Genomic DNA, 19,315 nt, shown 5'->3' on the forward strand with positions numbered 1-19,315 from the left:
CTAATCTTAGTTCTGACATGATTAAGATGACAACGAAAATTAGAAAACTCTTATAAAGTAACCTTATTGTGGCCAAATTTGACAAAAAATTGACAAAAGTTTAATGTTGCAATCACTTGGAAAAGAATTGAATTGTTGTCTCTATCCTGATAATCTTTGCCAACTGAGTTGAAACAGAAATAAGAAGGCTCGTTAAAATGGGTACTCAAATATTATGCTGCCTCATCTCTTCACAAAATTAAACATTCAGTGTAAAAGCAGGACTATTTCACTGCTTGTATATTGTTTGGCAACGGAGTAGAAAAAAAATTACTTTTAAATCGGAAGTGGAAATTTCTATAACACGGTAGAGGAAAAAAAACGTCGCGCCATTTTATGTCGCTAAAATTTTTCCAATTGTTCTTAATGTGGAGTGAAAATTTGATTTTTGAACAAATTTTGATCAATCTTTAAAATCGGCGCACATTTAAAGCTCTTGTTTTTTGTTGCCTTGTCACTTGAACACTTTATCGACATATCACGTCGTTTTTCGCAAAGCGTGAACAAAAAGAAATTGACAAATCCTATGAGCCCCCTTTTAATGATTTTCATCTGTAAAAGTAATTGTCTTCAAAACTTTAAAAATTATCTGCGGTATTTGCTTGCGTTCTGCACCTACCTGTCGTTTTTAATTGTGTTTTCCCTTGATCAAAAAGAGAACAGGTCTGCAAAAATTCTTATATCAGAACCTTATTCCTTGCTTTAAAATTTTTCTTTGCAGTTCTTATCATGGAAAAGGATGAATGCGATCATCTAACAATTTTTAAGAAAATTAAAGAATTTGTTAAGAAATTGTCTCTCCCATTATTATGAACCATTATTACATGTCTTTGGAAAATCCAGAAATCTTTTTTGGCATTGTAGTTGTGTTGTCAAACAAGCAAAGAAAGTTCGTATAAAAGTAAAGTAAAGTAAATCTGCAGAAAAAATAAAAAAAAACAAAATTTTGTTGGGAAAATTGTTTTAGGAAGTTAACTCTTAGTTATCACTAAACTTTCTTTATTGGAAAAACTAAATTAAAGGAAAGATTTTAAGGTTGGTTATCGTTTTGATTATTGTTCTAATGAAATCTAATTGTTGAAGAGAAGATGTAAAGTTCAAAGGAAATATAAAAATTTTTCAACTACTTTTTGCCAAACTTCTCGAAAAACTTAATGTCAAAACTTTTCCCAGATAATCGGATGTCTGTTTCATATACAAATTTTTTGTAAGTTAAGCCATAGTATAAAGAACCTTCGAAAAATGCAGCGAAAAAATAAAGAGAACTAATAGAAAATACAAAAAGCAAAAATCAAAATAAAAATACAAATTACGACAAAATCATTCAATCTTCTGCAGACTTAATAAGAATGGCATAGTGAATATAACTGAATGTTGAAAAAAAAATTATACTAGCCAATAATGCCTTCATTTTGTAGAAATATTTCGGCGAAATAGAAGAATTTTGACTAAAAGTCTCCCAAAAATAAGAACAGAAATCATAAAAATTTTTTTGAAGTTAACTCAAAAACCCTCCACCCAAACGATTTTGCGCTTAACGGGATTGTTGGTGATATCATCCAGAACTTTCTACTATCAATGTAATAATTGGCCAAAAATGATTAAAAAAACGAACTCAAAGAGAATAAACTCTCTTTCTAACTAAAAGTGGGGTAGTAACCACATTTCTCATTACTTTGAATTAGGTGTTTTGCTCTAAAACGATAAACGTTGAAATTTATATGATCTGACTACTGATAGAAACTATAACTTTCTTCTTTTGGTAAAGTTTTTCTTCAAATTAGTAACAAATAAAAATAGCAACAACAATGGCTAAATTGAAAGACGAACGAACATCAATTTCATCTCCCAAAAGCATCTTCATTAGAAAGAGTCATATATAAATTTTAATTAGGGTAGTTTTGAGGAGAGCTTTATCTAATATTTTAAAGAAAACACTTCCTAGAGCCGGTTTGATTAAGATATAACAAAATAGCTGATTTCTTTTTTCATTTTTCCAGAGTTACTGATATGTGCTACTATAGGCCGAAAGTTTAATATTACAAACTCCAGTACAATGAGAAAAGATCTCTATCATTTATCTTCAGCCAGGCATTTTGAAAAATATAGTTAAACAGAAAAACTTTCTAAAAATTGACTAAAATGTCATGGTGTGAAGACGTTTGAATTTAAACACATTGTTCATTATTTATTTAATGGGAAAAATAATGGGAAGAATGATCTGACATGAAAATTATCAGCTTAAACCAAAAATCCTCTTAAATATAGAATTCTGAACTCTTCGTATTTTGTTTATGAAAACAAAAGCCTTTAAACAAACAATTGTTTGAGGACATCACTCTTTTTCTCAATTTTAACTAGCAACTATGGTTGTTATCCAGAAATTTTAGTAATGGAACATTGCGCAGAAAATTCACTTCAAAAACTAAGTGTGAACATCGACGATTGCTCACCTAAAAACTGAATTATTTGGAATTCCAAACTTTCTTAAATCGGTGCCCCTTTTTCATAAGAGTTAGAAATAAACAACTGATCGGCTCTGTAAATCCTTCACTTTCTTCTTAATCAACAAAAGTTAAAAGAGGCAAAACTGGACAAAATGACTCAATAGTGATTAGATTAGCGAAAATGAAAAAAAAACGAATGCACAATTAATCAACTTTTTTATTTGAAAATTATAGAAAGCGTTTTTTTCATACGTTGATAATAGGATCTGATATTTTTTCAACGCCTAGATGGATCTGAAATTCATTAACCTAAAAATTGTAATTTTTCCCGCCAAAATATTTTAAAATATTTTGAATGTTTCATTTGTCTTTATTCAATAAAAATAGATTTATTGCGATTTCTCATATGATTATCAGCACAAATATGGAAATTTTGACAAACTTAACTAAATTTTTCCAAAATCGATTGAAAGTTGCCAAATTGAGCAAAATTTTTGAATTTCAAACTTCCTTCGAAAATGAGAAGTTTGCGAAGTTTTTTATTGGTATCAAATATACACGTTGAATGCTTTAACATGACTAACAGTCTTTAGTCTGAGATGGCCGCACAATAAAAAACAAAAATTGTAAACAAAAAATATTGCATTGTACTTTCTCACATTTTTTTTTGTTAAAATCGGCCAACATAAGCGTTTTTTTTATACGTTGATAATAGGATCTGATATTTTTTCAACGCCTAGATGGATCTGAATTTCATTAACCTAAAAATTGTAATTTTTCCCGCCAAAATATTTTTTTTACTTTTTTTTCTACGAGATATATTCTCCCTAGATTGAAACGCATATCACGTATATATTTTTCCTATTGTTAACTAAAAAAGGCAACTCTCTTAGTCTGCAGACTTGGGTGCCCTCAAATCCACAATAACCAGACCGAAATGGGCCCTGATCAGATAAGTTCCAGACCATTTTCCAGAGTTTCATGCCCTCAATGGTTATTCTAAATGAAATTAAAGAGAACGATGCACAGCTGAGATCTCAATTTGAGAGAAAATTTTCACCCCTTGTCTGTCTATAAACTGGAGTTTCAAATTTTTCGTTTTAAAGCTTTCTGTAACCGTTCTCAGACTTTTTTCAATACCTGCTTTAATCATGACAAGTGTAAAAAGTGACATGATCATAGCTCTGAATCAGTACTGATATAAGACTTGCAATTTGACGTGCCCAGTACTGATATTGACTTGCCTTTCAGTCCGGTAGACATCTATTTTTTTCACAGTAGGGCTGTCCTGCAGAATGCGTTTCTTAGAGCCATTAAATGAAGCAAAATCCGCACTAAAAAATTTCTTCAAAATTCTTGAAGATTACACCTTTGATCTCCGAAAAAAATTATGTTCTTCATCTATTTCGCATAGTCGTTGCCTGTTTATTCGCTCAAATGGGAAAAGTTTCAGTATAAAAATCGATTAAACTTACAAAATTTAAGACAAAATATACAAGATTAAACAGGATATAATGTTTTGACAAAAAGAGAAATGTTTAATAAACTTGAAATTTCTATTGCAACCCCCCCACCCCCCTCAAGATTTTGCCTCTAGTTTTTCTTCAGATTAATAGGGTTATTTTGACTGGATGAATTGACAGCTGATGAAGTTGAAGTATTTGATGAGGCTGTACTGCTGTTGTGAGAGCTGTTTGAGGAATTGTTGTTGTTATTGTTGTTGTTATTGTTGTTGTTGTTGTTGTGATTGTGAGAAGATCCCAGGACTTTCTTGGCTCGTTTCCACTTCATACGTCTGTTTTGGAACCAAATTTTTACCTAAAAAAATAAAAATTATAATTCATGGATTGAAATTCAAATTATGATTCAGGGATTCATATTTTGTAAGTTGACGTTTTTGTTGACCAAACTCACAATAGCCATTAAACGGACCATGTGTGGTTCAAAAAAATCGATTTAAAAATTTCCTTATATGATTTGTCTCCCTTGTTTGACCATTTCTGGTAAGTTAGTTTCCATGTACGGACCAAGTTATGCTAAATTATTAGCTTACTAGCTTTTTTATAGTAGTACGAAAATATCTACAGAAAATGTCGATAATCTTGGCAGAAATAAAATGATTTGTGTTTTTGTGTAGTATAATTAATCAACTGGTAAAAAAGGAGTCAACTCTCTAAAAACGATTTTTTTTAATTGCAAGAAAAGTTCCATCTTAAAATCAGGCTTCCATCGCAAAGAACCAGGGAGACGTTGGCAGTTAATTGATTGTGAAAAGCTGTAGAAAAGCTGAAAAATTTTGCAAGATTTTGTTTAATTTGTTTCTCTCTCTATGCAGTTATATAATATAGTTATTTATCATTAACGTTGATTAATCGAAAGGATCTTATAGAATTTTATTGATCTTTTACGCTCAGCATCTTACGGAGGTATAATTTTCAATTTAAAGTTATGCAAGAAAATCAGGTTAATTACACGCAATAATTAGTATTATGAAGTCAATTCGTTGGAAGCGTCGATCAAGTTCGATTTCGATTATCATCTATGAAATCTGAGTCATCAAATTTTGAAATGAAAACATTGCATTACATTTTAAAAGAATTCTTTTTTGCTTAGTATACATTTTGTGCATTTTGCCCTTTTTAAGCATTTTTTTTTATATAAAATGATAAAAAAATTTCCATTCCTGAGTCTCGGTGAGCATCAATTTAGTCGCCACTTCGAATCTTTTTGGCCGGGAGAGGTACTTATTCTTCCTGAATTGGTTCTCGAGTTCCAAGAGCTGCTGGCTCGTGAAGGCGGTTCGAGGTCTTCTGGACTTGTTTCCCACACCTTGAGCGGGTCCGGCTACTAAGGCGTCAACTGGGCTGCATGCGGCCAGAGGGTTTGGCGGAAAAGGCGGGACAAAACCTGAAATTCAATTTTTCCCGGTATAACATTTCCCAGTGGAACAAAATCTTGAAAAACCGTGCAATGTTCTTGAAACCCAGATCAATGTTGAAAGTTGAAAAACAGCAAGAAATGGGGTCAAATCAGCAATGATTTTTTTGCAAAGATTAAGGTGACTTTAAACGTGAATTTCAAAGCATTGATAATAATAATTTAAGATATTGCGTTGAATGGCATAGTGAACAATTTTCTTTTCACAGCTCAGGTGGTGAAAAAAATTTACCGCAATTCTTTCAAAGTTTTTTGAAATTCAAAACTTTCTGAAGCTTGCATTGAAATTCTTACGCAATTAGCAACGGCACCTCAAACTGAAAAAAGTACGTTTGATTTTTTCAGTTTAATTGACTCGATTTTTGCTTGATTTTGAATTCCTTGACCACAAGTGATTTGAATAAACGCAGTTTAAAAATTTAAAACAACCCCAGGTTGGGGTCCCAGGCCGAAAGTTGGTTTGTCCTGACAGTCCCGGGCGGAAAGTACCTATTTCCAAACTATCATACGCTCATACGTTCTTCCGGACAGTGCAACTTTGAACACGCGACGACACTCCACCCCCCCCCCCCCCCTCACACCTCCCTCTTGGTGCGTTCATTTTGATCGGTACATATCGAGTTTCGGGCTGGCTTCCTCAGGCTGGGACCCATTGAATACATGTGCTGGTTATAAAAAAATCTTATTTGCAGTTAGTATTTATCATATCAGTTTTTGTTTTATAGGAAAGCCCAAGGTTAAAAAAATAGCCCAAAAGTTGAAAAACCTTTTCTCGAAAAAGCACCCAGAGCCATCTTTTTACCCACTGGATGAAAATGAAAAAGATCATTTATCAAAGTTAGCTAATACAAAATTTTTGCGAATAATTTGGCAAAAAAACGGTTTTTTTAAAATTATTATTCTACCTGGAGTTTGATCAGCAGTTCCCCCCATTCCCAGAGCTAACAACCGGGAATAGTTTTCCATTTGTTGATTCCCAACAACCCCTCCATTCTGCCCTCCTAATCCTGCAATTCCTCCCGCCTGCAACAACAGTGCAGGATTGCAGGAAAAAACTGCAGCTTGTTGCAGGTAATTGAACAGCGAAAGACTCTCTGCAATCTGATTGGTTGACGATTGCTGGGAAGCAATGAGGCCGCTTGGCGACTGGCCTGGATTCGAGATCTGGGCAAATGAGGTAGTTGACGAGTTGGTTGGGTATAAATTTGGAAAAGTCTGTGCGACAGATATCCCTGGAATATTTGCTGATCCCAAACCAGAATTTGCGTAGGTGGAATAAAGGAAATTTTTGGACAAGTTTTGAATTTCGTCGGTGGGTTTTGCAATTTGGGGTTTTTGAGTTTCGTCTGTTTTCTTGACTGGCGATAACGAGGTGCCGTCCATTCGAGGTTTTGCATTTTCAATTGTTTTCGAGACTTGGGTTGGTTTGAAGTCTTCATTTATGACTTCTTGTTTCGGAGTTGAAGTTAATCGTTCAGTTTTATGTTCGCTGGAATCGATTTCGTCATTTTCGGAAGAAAAATTTTGCCCGGAATTGATGATGTTAGTTTTGGTTAGGGTATTATCACCCGCGATTTTTTCATCTTCCGAAATATTGTCTTCGTTGCTGAGGTTATTCAAAGGTGACGTTTTCGATGAAGCATTTAAGATAGATTCGATCAAAAATTTGGAAATATTTGAAACTTGGGAATTTAGAATTCCGCCAAAATTTCCGCCGCATTTCGGTGTGGTTTGGGCCTGCATGTTTTCAATTATGACCTTTGGGTTTTGCCCGAGAGAAGTCAAGCCGAGATAAAAATGTCAGTCCGCTTTCAAATTTGGGCAACAATAATTCAAAATTTATTGCAAAATGGTTAAAAGATTAACAATTAATTGAGCGATTAGACGATATAATCAGACAAAAGTGTGAAATTTATATTCAATTAGTAGTTATAATCTGTTTCTAACTATAGGCCTTAACAGTAGGGTTCTCAAAACCAATCAAAACCAGGTGAATTTCAATTATAGCCCAAAAGTGGGTGTAATATCAGAAATAATAAACAATTATTGTTAAGTTAGTCATGAAATTTTATCAGCTGATAAAATGTGCTCTCAAAGTAAAATATTTTCAGCTGAATTAAAATTGGGTAAATATTAATTCCTTTAAGAGATTTACTTTGCACAGAGACTGATTTCAAAAAGCGCAGCAATGCTAAATGAAATCCTTTTAAACTTTTGATATTTTATTAACTTTTCAATCTGCTAACTTTTAGTTATTAGTTAATATTTATCGAAGGCGATGTTTATAAGAGCGTAGGGGGCTGAAATGGCAATTTGTGAATTAAGTAATAACTGCTTTTAAAGAGGCGAGAAAAAAGGCGAGGACTTGAAAAAAATCGGGGGTAGAGAAAGAGAGAGAGAGAGAGAGAGAGAGAGAGAGAGAGAGAGAGAGAGAATGAGTGTGGGGTGGGGTATAAGGGTTTTTGGGCTAAAATGGGGGGTTGGGGTAATAGTGAGAGTATAGTAGTAGTGAAATGGAATTTGAATTGCCTTTGGAAATCGAAATAATCCCGCAAAGTGGATGCGACTTAGGGCCCGAAATTGATTTAAAAATGTTTTTATATCCCCTCACTTACTTTTCAATGGGCCTGCAAGGCAAATAATGGCGAAAAGTAATATTTAATTAATCAAGTAATGGAATAGAACTTAATGAATTATTCAACTCTCCAATCACATTTTTCCACCCTAATCCCCAAAAGATTTCACACCGATTAAAATATATTTACCGAGTGGACAAGAATCACCCCCCCTCTGCAGGCCCCCCCTCCCAACCCACCCCCACCCATACCTAACCCAAATTGCCCAAAACTCCTTTTCCCAGTATATAACTTCTTTCCACCCCTCTCTATTTTCCTATTTTCCTATCCCCTCTTTTTAAGTCTCTTTAACTGCCCTTTCCTCAATCACTGCTACTAACCTACTAACTTAGGTGAGTTATTACTTATTACTAAAGATGCCCCGTAGGACCCGGCGAACACACACACACACGTACAACTCCTCTTTTGACTCCCTTTATACTCTGGACCGGTTGAGTATTTTGCGGGGGTAATCCGGAGGAAAATCAATTAAGCTAATTCGATCGCTTATGAGCATAAATTGTCGCATTTAACTCGCTTTCAACTTGCAAAATTTCTACTAACTAGGTTATTACAAATCAAATCCTTAGCTTGCACAGCATAGATTAAATGATAATAACAAGTTTAAAGCACCGGTTAATTCTCGCAGCGTGATCGGTTGCCTAAATTTAATAAAAGTTTTCATGAAAAATTTATTGTTTTTATTAGCGACTAATTCGCCCAATTTCGTGCCCAAAATCCACTTGTGCAGCTAATGTCTCTTTCTAAATCACAGAGCGGATTAAAAAAGTTATTCGCAGAGAGAGTCAATTACGTAATCAGCAACATCACGGGCTGATTTATAATCAGTATATGAATATATTACAATTTTGTAAACTAAATTAAATTCGACTTTTTTTGCAGCGAAATGGCGAAAAATCTTTGAAAAACCAGTGTCATTTTTTTTCGTTGACCAATGATTCTGACTTTTTTTTATCAGAGGAGACGATTTGGAAATGGTTATTAATTGATATTGAGAAAAATTCAGGCTTTGGAGAGCTGATTATAAACGTATTCAAGTTTTGAAAAAGTTGTGCAGGAACAATTTCCAGAGAAAATAAATATCGCTTTTGAAGATCTTGAAAGCATTTGAGATTCATTAACGTGCCCTTTTTCAATGAAAAAAATGTTTGAAATTAATGGCAGACTTTTTTTCAGACAACTCTATAGTTTTTTGAGGGAATATCAAAGCAATATGTGTGTATTTGTGGCGTGTATGCGCGTGTGTGTGTGTGTGTGTGTGTGTGTTTGAGTGTATGTGTGCGAATTTGTGTGTGTGTGTGTGTGTGTGTGTGTGTGTATGTGTGTGTTTGTGTGTGTGAGTGTGTGTGAGCGTGTGTGTGTGTGTGTGTTCGAGTGTATGTGTGCGTATTTGTGTGTGTGTTTGTATATATATATATATATATATATATATATATATATATGTGTGTGTGTGTGTGTGTGTGTGTGTGTGTGTGTGTGTTTTGCGGTGTGTGAGTGTGTGTGTGTGTATGTGTGTGTGCGTGTGTGTAGGCGAATGCGTAAGTGCGTTCGGTCATACAACCTATCGTTTTCATCTTCTTGGCTAGGAAGGGACTGATGAGTTTTTCTTGAACCTGTATTAATTTTTACTTTAAAGAGCAGTTTCTCAAGCCCATAGATTTTTTTGAAAACACAATGCAAAGAAAATATTTGAATGTTTTTTTTTGTTACGCAATTGCCTCGTTTCAATATTTTCTGTGATCAGTTTTGTAATCTTGAAGTTATTTTCCTATATTTATCTAATCTTCTACAGTCAAATATTTGTACTATTTTATTCGAATGAACACTTCTCTTGTGCAAATTCTTACATAAAAAAATTCAATAGTCTGAAGAATTCCGAATCTGCTTCTGTTCTTGTGTTATTCTCGGGGCCAGTCATTTCTTACAATTGTCAAAATGATTGGAACTCAATTTATTAATATACTTTTGTATCAGGTTTCAGAAATTCGCAAAAATTGTTCATTTTAATATTCCACACCTATTTACTCATGCAAAACTTCTTCTGAAGAGAGCAGTTGCTATTTTTCAAAAATTAACTTCCGCAGTCAAGAAAGACCAACCAAAATACTACATAGCCGTTAAAGCTGAAATCATTAGTGATTAGAACCCTAAAGCATCAGAGCAAATACATATTTTTGAAATAATTTTACCCTTTGACATTTAAATATAGATATATTTCCCACTCTCTAAGCAACAGACTCTACTCAACTTTTTTAAATTTCCACACCACAATTTGAGACCCATATAATAGTACCATCAGAACAAAAATAGTGTTTTAAACGAAGTCAATGGTGTCTTAAGTAAATGTTTGGGAAGTTTATCATTCTGCGTCAAACCGTATCTTTTTCAATCAATTGATCTTTCAATTAAATAAGAAGTTAAGATGAAAATCAATTGAAAAACCATAGAACCTCCGATGCAAATCGTTTGGTATTTTTAGCATATTTTGATACCTGAAAAAAACTTAGCAAAGTTTATTTTTTTAGTTTATTTTGGTATGCTGGTAGTTTTCAATTACAATTTTTGATTCATTTTTTGAGTTTTTGCCAGAGCTCTCTCGATAAGGCTACTAAATGTTAATATGTTCCAATTAAAAAAATCTTGATAATACGGGAAAACGCAAATTTATTATTATTTTTTTACTTTTCTACTGTGGTTTCTGAAATACGAACTCGTGATTTTTGAAATTTTCGCAAACAGTCAGTGTTTGATTTGCTCCGTGATTAAACTGAAGCTACAAAGGTTCTATAAGTCTTAAAAACTAAAAATAATCATTTTAAGAAACTTCACTGCAAATTTTAGTATCTTTTATAATGATTAAGAAGTTTTTGTTTTCACTTCATTTCTCTTTGAATTTTATTATGTAAACACAATTGGTTATATGTTTTGTTGTTATTTTTCTCTTAAATTTATGTGGTTTAAGAAACCTGATGGAAAATTTCGTTTTAAATGGGTTTAATGAAAAAATCACTTGACCTTTGAATCTTTAGATTGCTACTTGTTGTTGCTTATCAATCAAACAAACATGCAATTTATCCCAAATGATTATGTATTGCAATGTTCTTCATTTTGCATCTTTAACTTAAGTCTTATTAAAACCACAAATGTCAGTTTGCTTAACCGATACTAAAACAATTACCTGAAAACACAGTTCATATACTGACAAATTTGATATAGCTCACAGGTTTCTCAATCCTACACAATCTGGTTTTGACAGTCTCGTTTGTTGTCCATAAAATTTTAATTCGGGAAAAAGCTATTTGTAGGTATCTCTTTTTCATTTGTTTGCTTTTTCGACATCCAATTGAATTATCATTGATATAATTACAAGTTTGGTTGATATGAGAGAAAGGACTCTAGTTTGATATTTATCACATATCCTTAATGCATCGAATTATTTTCTTCACATAATGCGCTACGCACATTTTTTTGATTTTTTTGCACTATTTTTAGAGAATAATTAAAATGGCATAAAAATAGTGAAGAGAAATTTGGTTGATTTTTGTTCTCAACATCAAAGGAATGGTGTTAGAAGATGGTGAGGTCCGTTCTCTTAATTATTTCACTCAATTGGTTAGACACAAAATCTAAACTGAGAAAGAAAAAGTGTATCTATAAAGATACAATTGGCCTTTATCTAAAATTTCTAACTCTGCCTTCTGAACTTCAATTTGTAACAATTTTTTTCTATTCCGATCATTGCAAAAATAGGGTTAAGCTCAAAGATAATTATCGAGTAGCTTTTTTGTCTCTTTCTTGCCGGGGTTAAATATCTGTGAATAACTGACAACAAAATGTGACCGCTTTCTTTTTAAAAAAAATAAAACAAAACAGAGATGTTGTGAAAATAAGAAAAGAGAAAAGAAAAAGATCTCTATTTGTACCTCATAATTCTGTCGTTTACGACTCTTGCAATCTCCTGCACATATACAGTTTCTGACTCTAATAAATTCTTCTGACTCTCTCTCTCTTTGATACTAATGAATATTAGCGCATTTGAAAGTTTTGTAATGTTATTATTTTTCAATTATAATAATGGATGTGTATTAATTGTGGGAACACCACTTAATAGGTGTTTTACTTACCACCAAGTCAAAATAAGTACTGGGCAAAACTAATTGCAAGTATTAACTGATTCAAAACTATGATCATATGAACAAAAACAGTTAATGACCAGCTCTGGTCCGTTTTATGGTAGCGCTAGTTGAGAAATTTTTCGATTTTTAAACATGGGAAATCGTCGGCACTGTCGTTTTTTTCTAGCCAAAAGCAATAAAATTTTGTCGGTATCGTCTTTTTAAACGTAAAACAGATTCATCATCGTCTTTTTAAAACGTAAGAGAGATTCGGTATCGTCGTTTTTAAACTTAAGTGAGATTCGAAATCTTTTAGAAAATCATCAGAATTTTTTAAATTCAGGGTCTGAAAATTAGATAAGTCCAGCGGACCGAACAATGAAAACGATCGGCACTGGGCGCTTTGAAACGCAACTAACCGTCAAAATCGTTGCTTGCAAACTACAAGAAAACATGTCAAAACTCAGTGAATGTCAATTAATCAACTGATTTCTCATCAATGTTCAACAAGTTTGTTCCATTTTTGAATAAAATATTAACCAAGAAATTTAAACTCATTCTTTTATTTTTGCTAAGGAGCTAAAAAAGATTTTTCAATGAATGTGCTCATTCTTGGAAAAAGGAACGCTTGAAATTCCTGCAAAAAACGTATCATAGCGATTGACATGATATACAGAAAAAAAAACAAATTTTCCAAAACCGATAATTTCTGATGTCAAAAACCGAACATACCGACGATCTCTTACGTTTAAATACCGAGCATACGCAATCTTCTCAAATTAAACATACCGAATCTTTCTTACATTCGAAACCGGCGATACCAAACGAATCGAACATAACGAAGCTTTCTTACGTCTTAAACCGAAGAAACCGAAGATTTCTTATAATTTTTTGTCGGTTTGTTTGGTCTTCTCAACTAAGGAAGTAATTTTCATTATATGGTTCGTTTTATGGTAATTAAGTTTGGTCAACCCGGGATTTCCCTTTTTACTTGTCAGGCTTGTGCAAGATAAGCGTGAATCCTGAAATCGTTTCGCACAAAAATTTTTGTTCTACATTTTTATCCATTTTAGTTTGTTCACATTTTTTTAGAAATCACTACTCCATTGATTACTATTCAAATTACTCAAACTAAATGTTTTCACATTTTCAGCAATTTTATCTCAAATTTAACCACCATTTTCTTAAGGCGCGTCTTAACGAATTTTGCTTTTCAAAAAAAAACACCTGCCAATAATTACAACTGGGTAAGCTTTTCTCAAACTAAATCTACTTTGAAGTTTTGGAAATCGTTCAGGTGAACAAACAAAAAATAATTGCCTGATATACAACACGCGATGGCGCTAAAAGTGATTTTAGCAAGTTCAGCAATAAAAATTCGTTGTTTAAAAATTACCGTTTTATTCGTCTTTTAATCCGTAAAATGGTAATTACAATATTCGAGTTGTTTTTAGATTTTACAGAGCGAAGTTCATTTCACGGAATTTATAACGCAATAAACGCGTCAAATAAATGGCTTTTCAGAATAATTTGGCTGATTTTAGTAATTCTGGCAACCTTTGGTTGTTTTTATTTGACGGTTTTGGCTTATATTGAGTGTGTGGTTCGGCAACCGACGGTTACGGAGACGAAAATCAAGCAGAATAAACAACTTCAGGAATCTCATCTTTCAATAATTCGATTTACTGAATTTTGGAGGAATCTGATATTTGAAACAGAAACCAGCCTCAACAACAAATTAATTTAGGCAACAACAAATAAAGATTTGAAAATGTTGTTATGGCGGTATCATTTGTAATTACTTTTATCAATGCGAAAATTCATCTTAAAAATGAACTTCTAGCATTGAATGACTGAAATGCTGAATACTTTTTTTTCATTTTTGGAGAAGGGGTTTGGGCTAGGAGTAAATGGATTATACCAGTTCGATAACTGAAAAGCCAAAACAAACTAATTCCTCGCTTTTATAAATAAAATAAACGAAAAAAAAAATACTTTCAATTTTCCTGGTTCTTTCCTCATTATAGTAATAGAATCAGAATTTTAAATTTGTCATCATGTATGCTTAATGGTTGTTCTAATTAATGGTAGCTTTAGCTAAAAGAGCAATTATCACTAAAAATTTTATCAAAAATTTGTAGAACAGAAAAACATTTACTTGAAAATAAAATTGTAACAAATACATTTTTCATATTTTAATCTAGATTTAATATTTTGAACGCATTAAGGCCTATGTCATACGTTCCCGATCTTTTTGCTAATTTTGTTCAGCAGAAACTGTACGCAAAAGAAAACAAAACCGGGAGGCTTGATTACGAAACAAGAGAAAAATATTTCTGGTACGAGTAAAAGAGGGGAAAATTTTCAATGTTTAGTTTATAAACATTTGCCTCCCATACTTGTGTTAAAATTTAGGAACGTTTAAATTGAAGGCTCCCAAAGTGTTTGAAAGAAAGGAAACACAAAAGCATAAGTACTTTTCAGCTGAAAAAAAAAAACATAAAAATTTATGCTTTAAAGAATATAGAAAATTTTCATTTTTCCCCTGATTTTTATTGTACATTTACGTTGAACATGAAAAACACTTTTTTAGTTAAGTTAGAAATCGATTTGACTAAAATTAGACCAAACAGATGGTTTCTTCAGATGAGAAAATGAGAAAACGAATATAAATCAGGACAATTAAAAACTTTGTTACGTTCTCTGTTATCTGTTAATTATGCGGATAATCAGCGTAAATATAAAGTTAAAATTCTCTGTTTTGTGATGAAGAACAATTCCAGTCAAAGAGCTTTTTTAATAACAAGAAAAGGTACGTCACATAATTTTTTAAAGTAGGAGAACAATCTTACGTTCCAACTGCTTCGTTTTCTTTTCAAACACCTCCGAAAACGTCGTCAATCCAGAAAGAATGTCTTCCAGTGAGGCACGGAATAACCCAATTTTTTTGTAACTGATCCGTTACAGGATTTTGAAAACCAGAACAGCAGAAAAATAAACTAATTTAGAAAAACACATGTAGTTATATCTTTTTTACTTCGTCTTAAATCGGCTCTGTAAATACTAACATCGACTTTAAGTGCTATATATTGTGGTGCCTTACAATTGATGAGCTGTTTGAAGCATTGTAGAATCGTAGGATTCTTTATTTTATATTCAAATAGAAATAACAAGTTTAGTTTCTTTTTTTAGAGACATCAAGAACGATTTTGAAGAAGCTAAGTTTCTGGAGAAACTTACAGCGAGTTTTTGCCAGACTACAGGGGACCTTAAATTTACTAAAACTTAACCAAATGGATCATATTTGTGATAATTGTAACAAGGACAGTTTTGAGAGAGAGACTGAAAGCATGTTATGTTTTTTGACTCCACTTTCTCTTCTCTTTCTTGACTATCGACTAACCTGCAATTCTATATTTCCCAATCGATTCTCAAGATGTTTAAATTAACAACATACAAAATTCATGAAAATGATTCATAAAACTGTTTAGAACATTGGGAAATTTTTAACTTCCATTTCAAATTTTTCATAAACTTCAAAAATAAGGTCTTTCACATTCTCTGATTTCCTTTTCGATCGAAATTTCATGTGACTAATGTTATCGTACAACTGTTGAAACAAAAGTTTTTCGAGTTCACAATTTTTTGATGAAAAGAAGTGTCATTATCTTAGCTGTTATTTTTAATGAAATCTCTTTTTTTTAAAATAGATTTTCTTATATTAGAAAATTTTCCTTGCAGTTGCTAACCTGAAGATTAAAATGCATTGTTTTTGACCATAATAACGACACCTGCTCTTAGAATAAGATCTTATTCTGATCCAAACAAACATGAGACGCATTTTCGAACATTCTGTGCAACGAGCCGTTTTTAATGGTTTATGGGTGTTTCTTCCAAACTATGGCTAATAACTCGGACAAATTTCCAAAGGGTTAAGTATTTAAAATTTGTCAGATTCTAGAAAAAAAAGAGTAGAAAAAACGCAAATGTTGAGCAAAACATTTTAGATACATTTTTCCGAAAAAGCTTCTGGTAATCAAGACCAATATAAAAAGCATTTTGACAGGAGCTTTAGAAACCTCAAGAAAACTTTTTTTAAGTAACACTTAATCCATGTGAATACACGTCATTTGCCAATTATATATCTTTTAACTCGTGTCCTTGTGATTGTTTTTCAGTTTACGTGAAAATTTTCAAATTGAAATCTGAGTAACGATTTTTCAAATCGAAATTTTAGCTATTCGGATTTTTGTAGCGTACCTTTTTCCGATAACCGACATGCAGCCTTGTATATAATTTTAATTAATATCAAACAAACACAAGTCTTTTCAACCTGTAGTATATAAATGTGAAGATCAAATTTGAAGAACATCAGAAGCCAAAGCTTTGATGAAACCATCTTCGGGTTTTGGTATTTTAACCATTCACAGGAAACTTAATATTTAATAATTGCAACGTCAGTTTGCTTTTTTGTTGAAAATTCATTTTTACTGTGGGTTTTTGTTCAAAATTGTTCAAAAGAAGAAAAAAACCAAGACACCTCAGGCTTATGAAAAGTAAATATTGTTTTGAAGAAAGAAATCAAACACAGAAAAAAAGATTGACGTGAGAAAACGCAGAATTCAGCAAAAATTATGTTTAGTTTTTTTCTGGAAAATGTCTCAGTTATGTTAAAACTTTTGACTCATTTTATATGAATGATCACACTACCAAGCAGGTAATTCAAGTATTTCGCATTGTTTTAAGAATCACAATCGTCATGTTTTTCACTCTAGTAATTTTACTTACGCCAATTCTGTGATATTAAGTAAAAACATCTCAATTTGGAGTTCCCCAACAAATTGTTCCAGCTTAATTTATCGAATAGCACTTGCCGTATAAAAAAGAGTTGAACATCAATTTTAAATATAGGTTAAATAGTTCAAATATTCTATAATTGCCAATAAAGTCGACACCAGCGTTGTTGAGTCATCAAATCGCAAGACGAATTCAACAACGACTTGATAAAAAAATATATAGAGAAATATGAATGTCGTAATCGAGTTGCAGACTCTAATTTAAACGCACTAACTCAATTTTGAAAGCAATTCTGACAATAACTCTTTCACACAAACGGAATTACATATATGCACTCAGTATTAAAAACAATTAGCCATCAGATTAACTAATTTGTTCCCAATTTAATCAAAAATTATTATATGAGGTGATGTCATTTGAGTTTCAATTGTGAAATGGAGAGTACCTAGGAAAAGTTCGTAAAAATGATGATTTAAAACGCAACATGTAACCCTAATTTGACTGTAAACTTTCTAGGAAATAAAATTTGGTTTTGATGAAAGTTTTTTTTACTCTGATTAGGATAGAGTTTGAAAATAACTGTCCGCTAATTCTTCTTAAAAATTCAGAAAAATATGAACTCTAGAAGAAAGTATTTGGGGCAACAAAATTATAGAAACCTATTAATTGCTCTTTTGTACATTTTTAATAAGTTAACATCTTATCCATGAAATTTTGCAACTATTTTCATTACCAACCCCGTGCCTAAGACTCAGTGTTAATCAGTACTGATTCAGAACATTGTCAGAGAATTTTCAAGTTTTAGTACTGATTGAGAAGGATTTCAGAACCAACTCTTAAGTGATTTCTGAACTGCTCTGCATCAGAGCAAAATTCAGAGGAAGTATTCAGTATTCTTCTGGATTAGCTCCGAATCAGACAAACTCAGTGCAAAATGTGACCTGAGTTAGACTTTGACTCAGTACTGAATTTGCGTAAGAGTTAGATAGGGAAAACGTGGTAAACCTGACAACCGAAACAGGATCAAGGAAGAAAAAGTTCGTGTTTTCTATAAAAACATATTTTTGTGTGGATCTGACAAACAATATTATTGTCAAAGTATTCTGAACCTTTTTCATTTATCTCTGTGTTTTCATTTTGAAAGGAAACCTGTTCAAAATTGAAGAATTGAAAATGTTGTGGAGAGTTTTTATTAGCCGGTGGCTCAATGTGAACATCTATAATGTTTTGCTTCCTTTTATTGGACTGTATACTTTGAATGGGATATCGCCAATTTTTACCGGCTTTAAATACACTTATTTTTTATAAAACAGCACGAAATAATTCGCTAACACATAGTTGGGGCCTTTCTCATTATTGCCCCCCAGCTTAGTGGTCAGATAATCTATGCCTTCCCCCCGCCCACCAATCATGGTAAATATACCATAATAGGGGCTATAATGGGAAAGACCCCATTGCTTCAAAAACAGCAGTTTCATTCTCAGGGTAAAAGAGTATAAAAACAGCTGCGTTGTTCGGCTTCAATTTTATCTGAAATTAGTTCTTTCATATTCTAATTTAACCTATCAGTACTGAAAATTCAATAATAATCAATCATCTAATCTAATGAAAAGATAATATAGCCGGAAAAATATCGAAAGGAAGCAAAGAGTTTTGGGGTCATTCCTATTGTACCCCCAGCTTATTGTTCAGATAACGTTTAGCCCTCCCAAACTTGGTAACTATACCTTAATAGGGAGCTATAATTTATTGGGGACTATAATGGGAAAGACCAGAGTTTTGGCCGCCTAAAGATACTGTGACATAACAAGTATCTACTGCAGCAGCAAAAACTTTGAAGTCAAATAGCAATGTAAAAATTAACCAAGAACTAATTTGCTTTCTAAAAGTGAAGTAATTCTTCACTCAAAAAGACGCCACTTAAAAATGAAAAACTTCCTCTCATTTTTTTCGATACAAAAATGCTTAACAAAAGTATAAAATCATTATACTCACAACCTTCTCTGATATAAGCGAACTAGAAAATGAGCGCAAGAGATTTTTAAAAGTAGTTGTATTAGGCGATTCAATGCTCAATAGATACAAGAGGACAGCAAAAACTAGCTTCAAAACCTAAAAGTACGAAATATGTTTAAAAACCCCAAATTTGCTCAAGACTTATTTTGAGAAACCCAACAAACAAGCAATTACTATTGAAATTGGTTTAGATCTTTTCAAGCAGAAAAAGATCTTTTCTTCGCTTGCTTAGTAGAGTTTTCTTCTGCTCTTTCGAAATTAGCGGTATGAAAAAAAACCACCCCTGTCAAATTTTTACTGGGGGGGGGGGTTATTCGATACAAGAGTG

The 19,315-nt window shown here is 32.5% G+C and overlaps 1 protein-coding gene across 1 annotated transcript; it reads right to left on the reverse strand.

Moving 5' to 3' along the window:
* Positions 1 to 4,079: 4,079 nt before the first annotated feature.
* Positions 4,080 to 7,881, reverse strand: LOC142357039 (uncharacterized). Its single transcript, XM_075408755.1, has 3 exons — positions 6,329 to 7,881; positions 5,172 to 5,393; positions 4,080 to 4,306 (listed from the first exon to the last, which is right to left on the reverse strand). The coding sequence occupies exons 1-3, from the start codon at positions 7,164 to 7,166 to the stop codon at positions 4,080 to 4,082; spliced, it is 1,287 nt and encodes a 428-aa protein (XP_075264870.1). The 5' UTR covers positions 7,167 to 7,881.
* Between the last annotated feature and the right edge of the window lie 11,434 nt (positions 7,882 to 19,315).

This window comes from Convolutriloba macropyga, unplaced genomic scaffold (genome assembly GCF_964194025.1).
Source record: "Convolutriloba macropyga unplaced genomic scaffold, txConMacr16.3 SCAFFOLD_1224, whole genome shotgun sequence".
Taxonomy (NCBI): Eukaryota; Metazoa; Xenacoelomorpha; order Acoela; family Convolutidae; genus Convolutriloba; species Convolutriloba macropyga.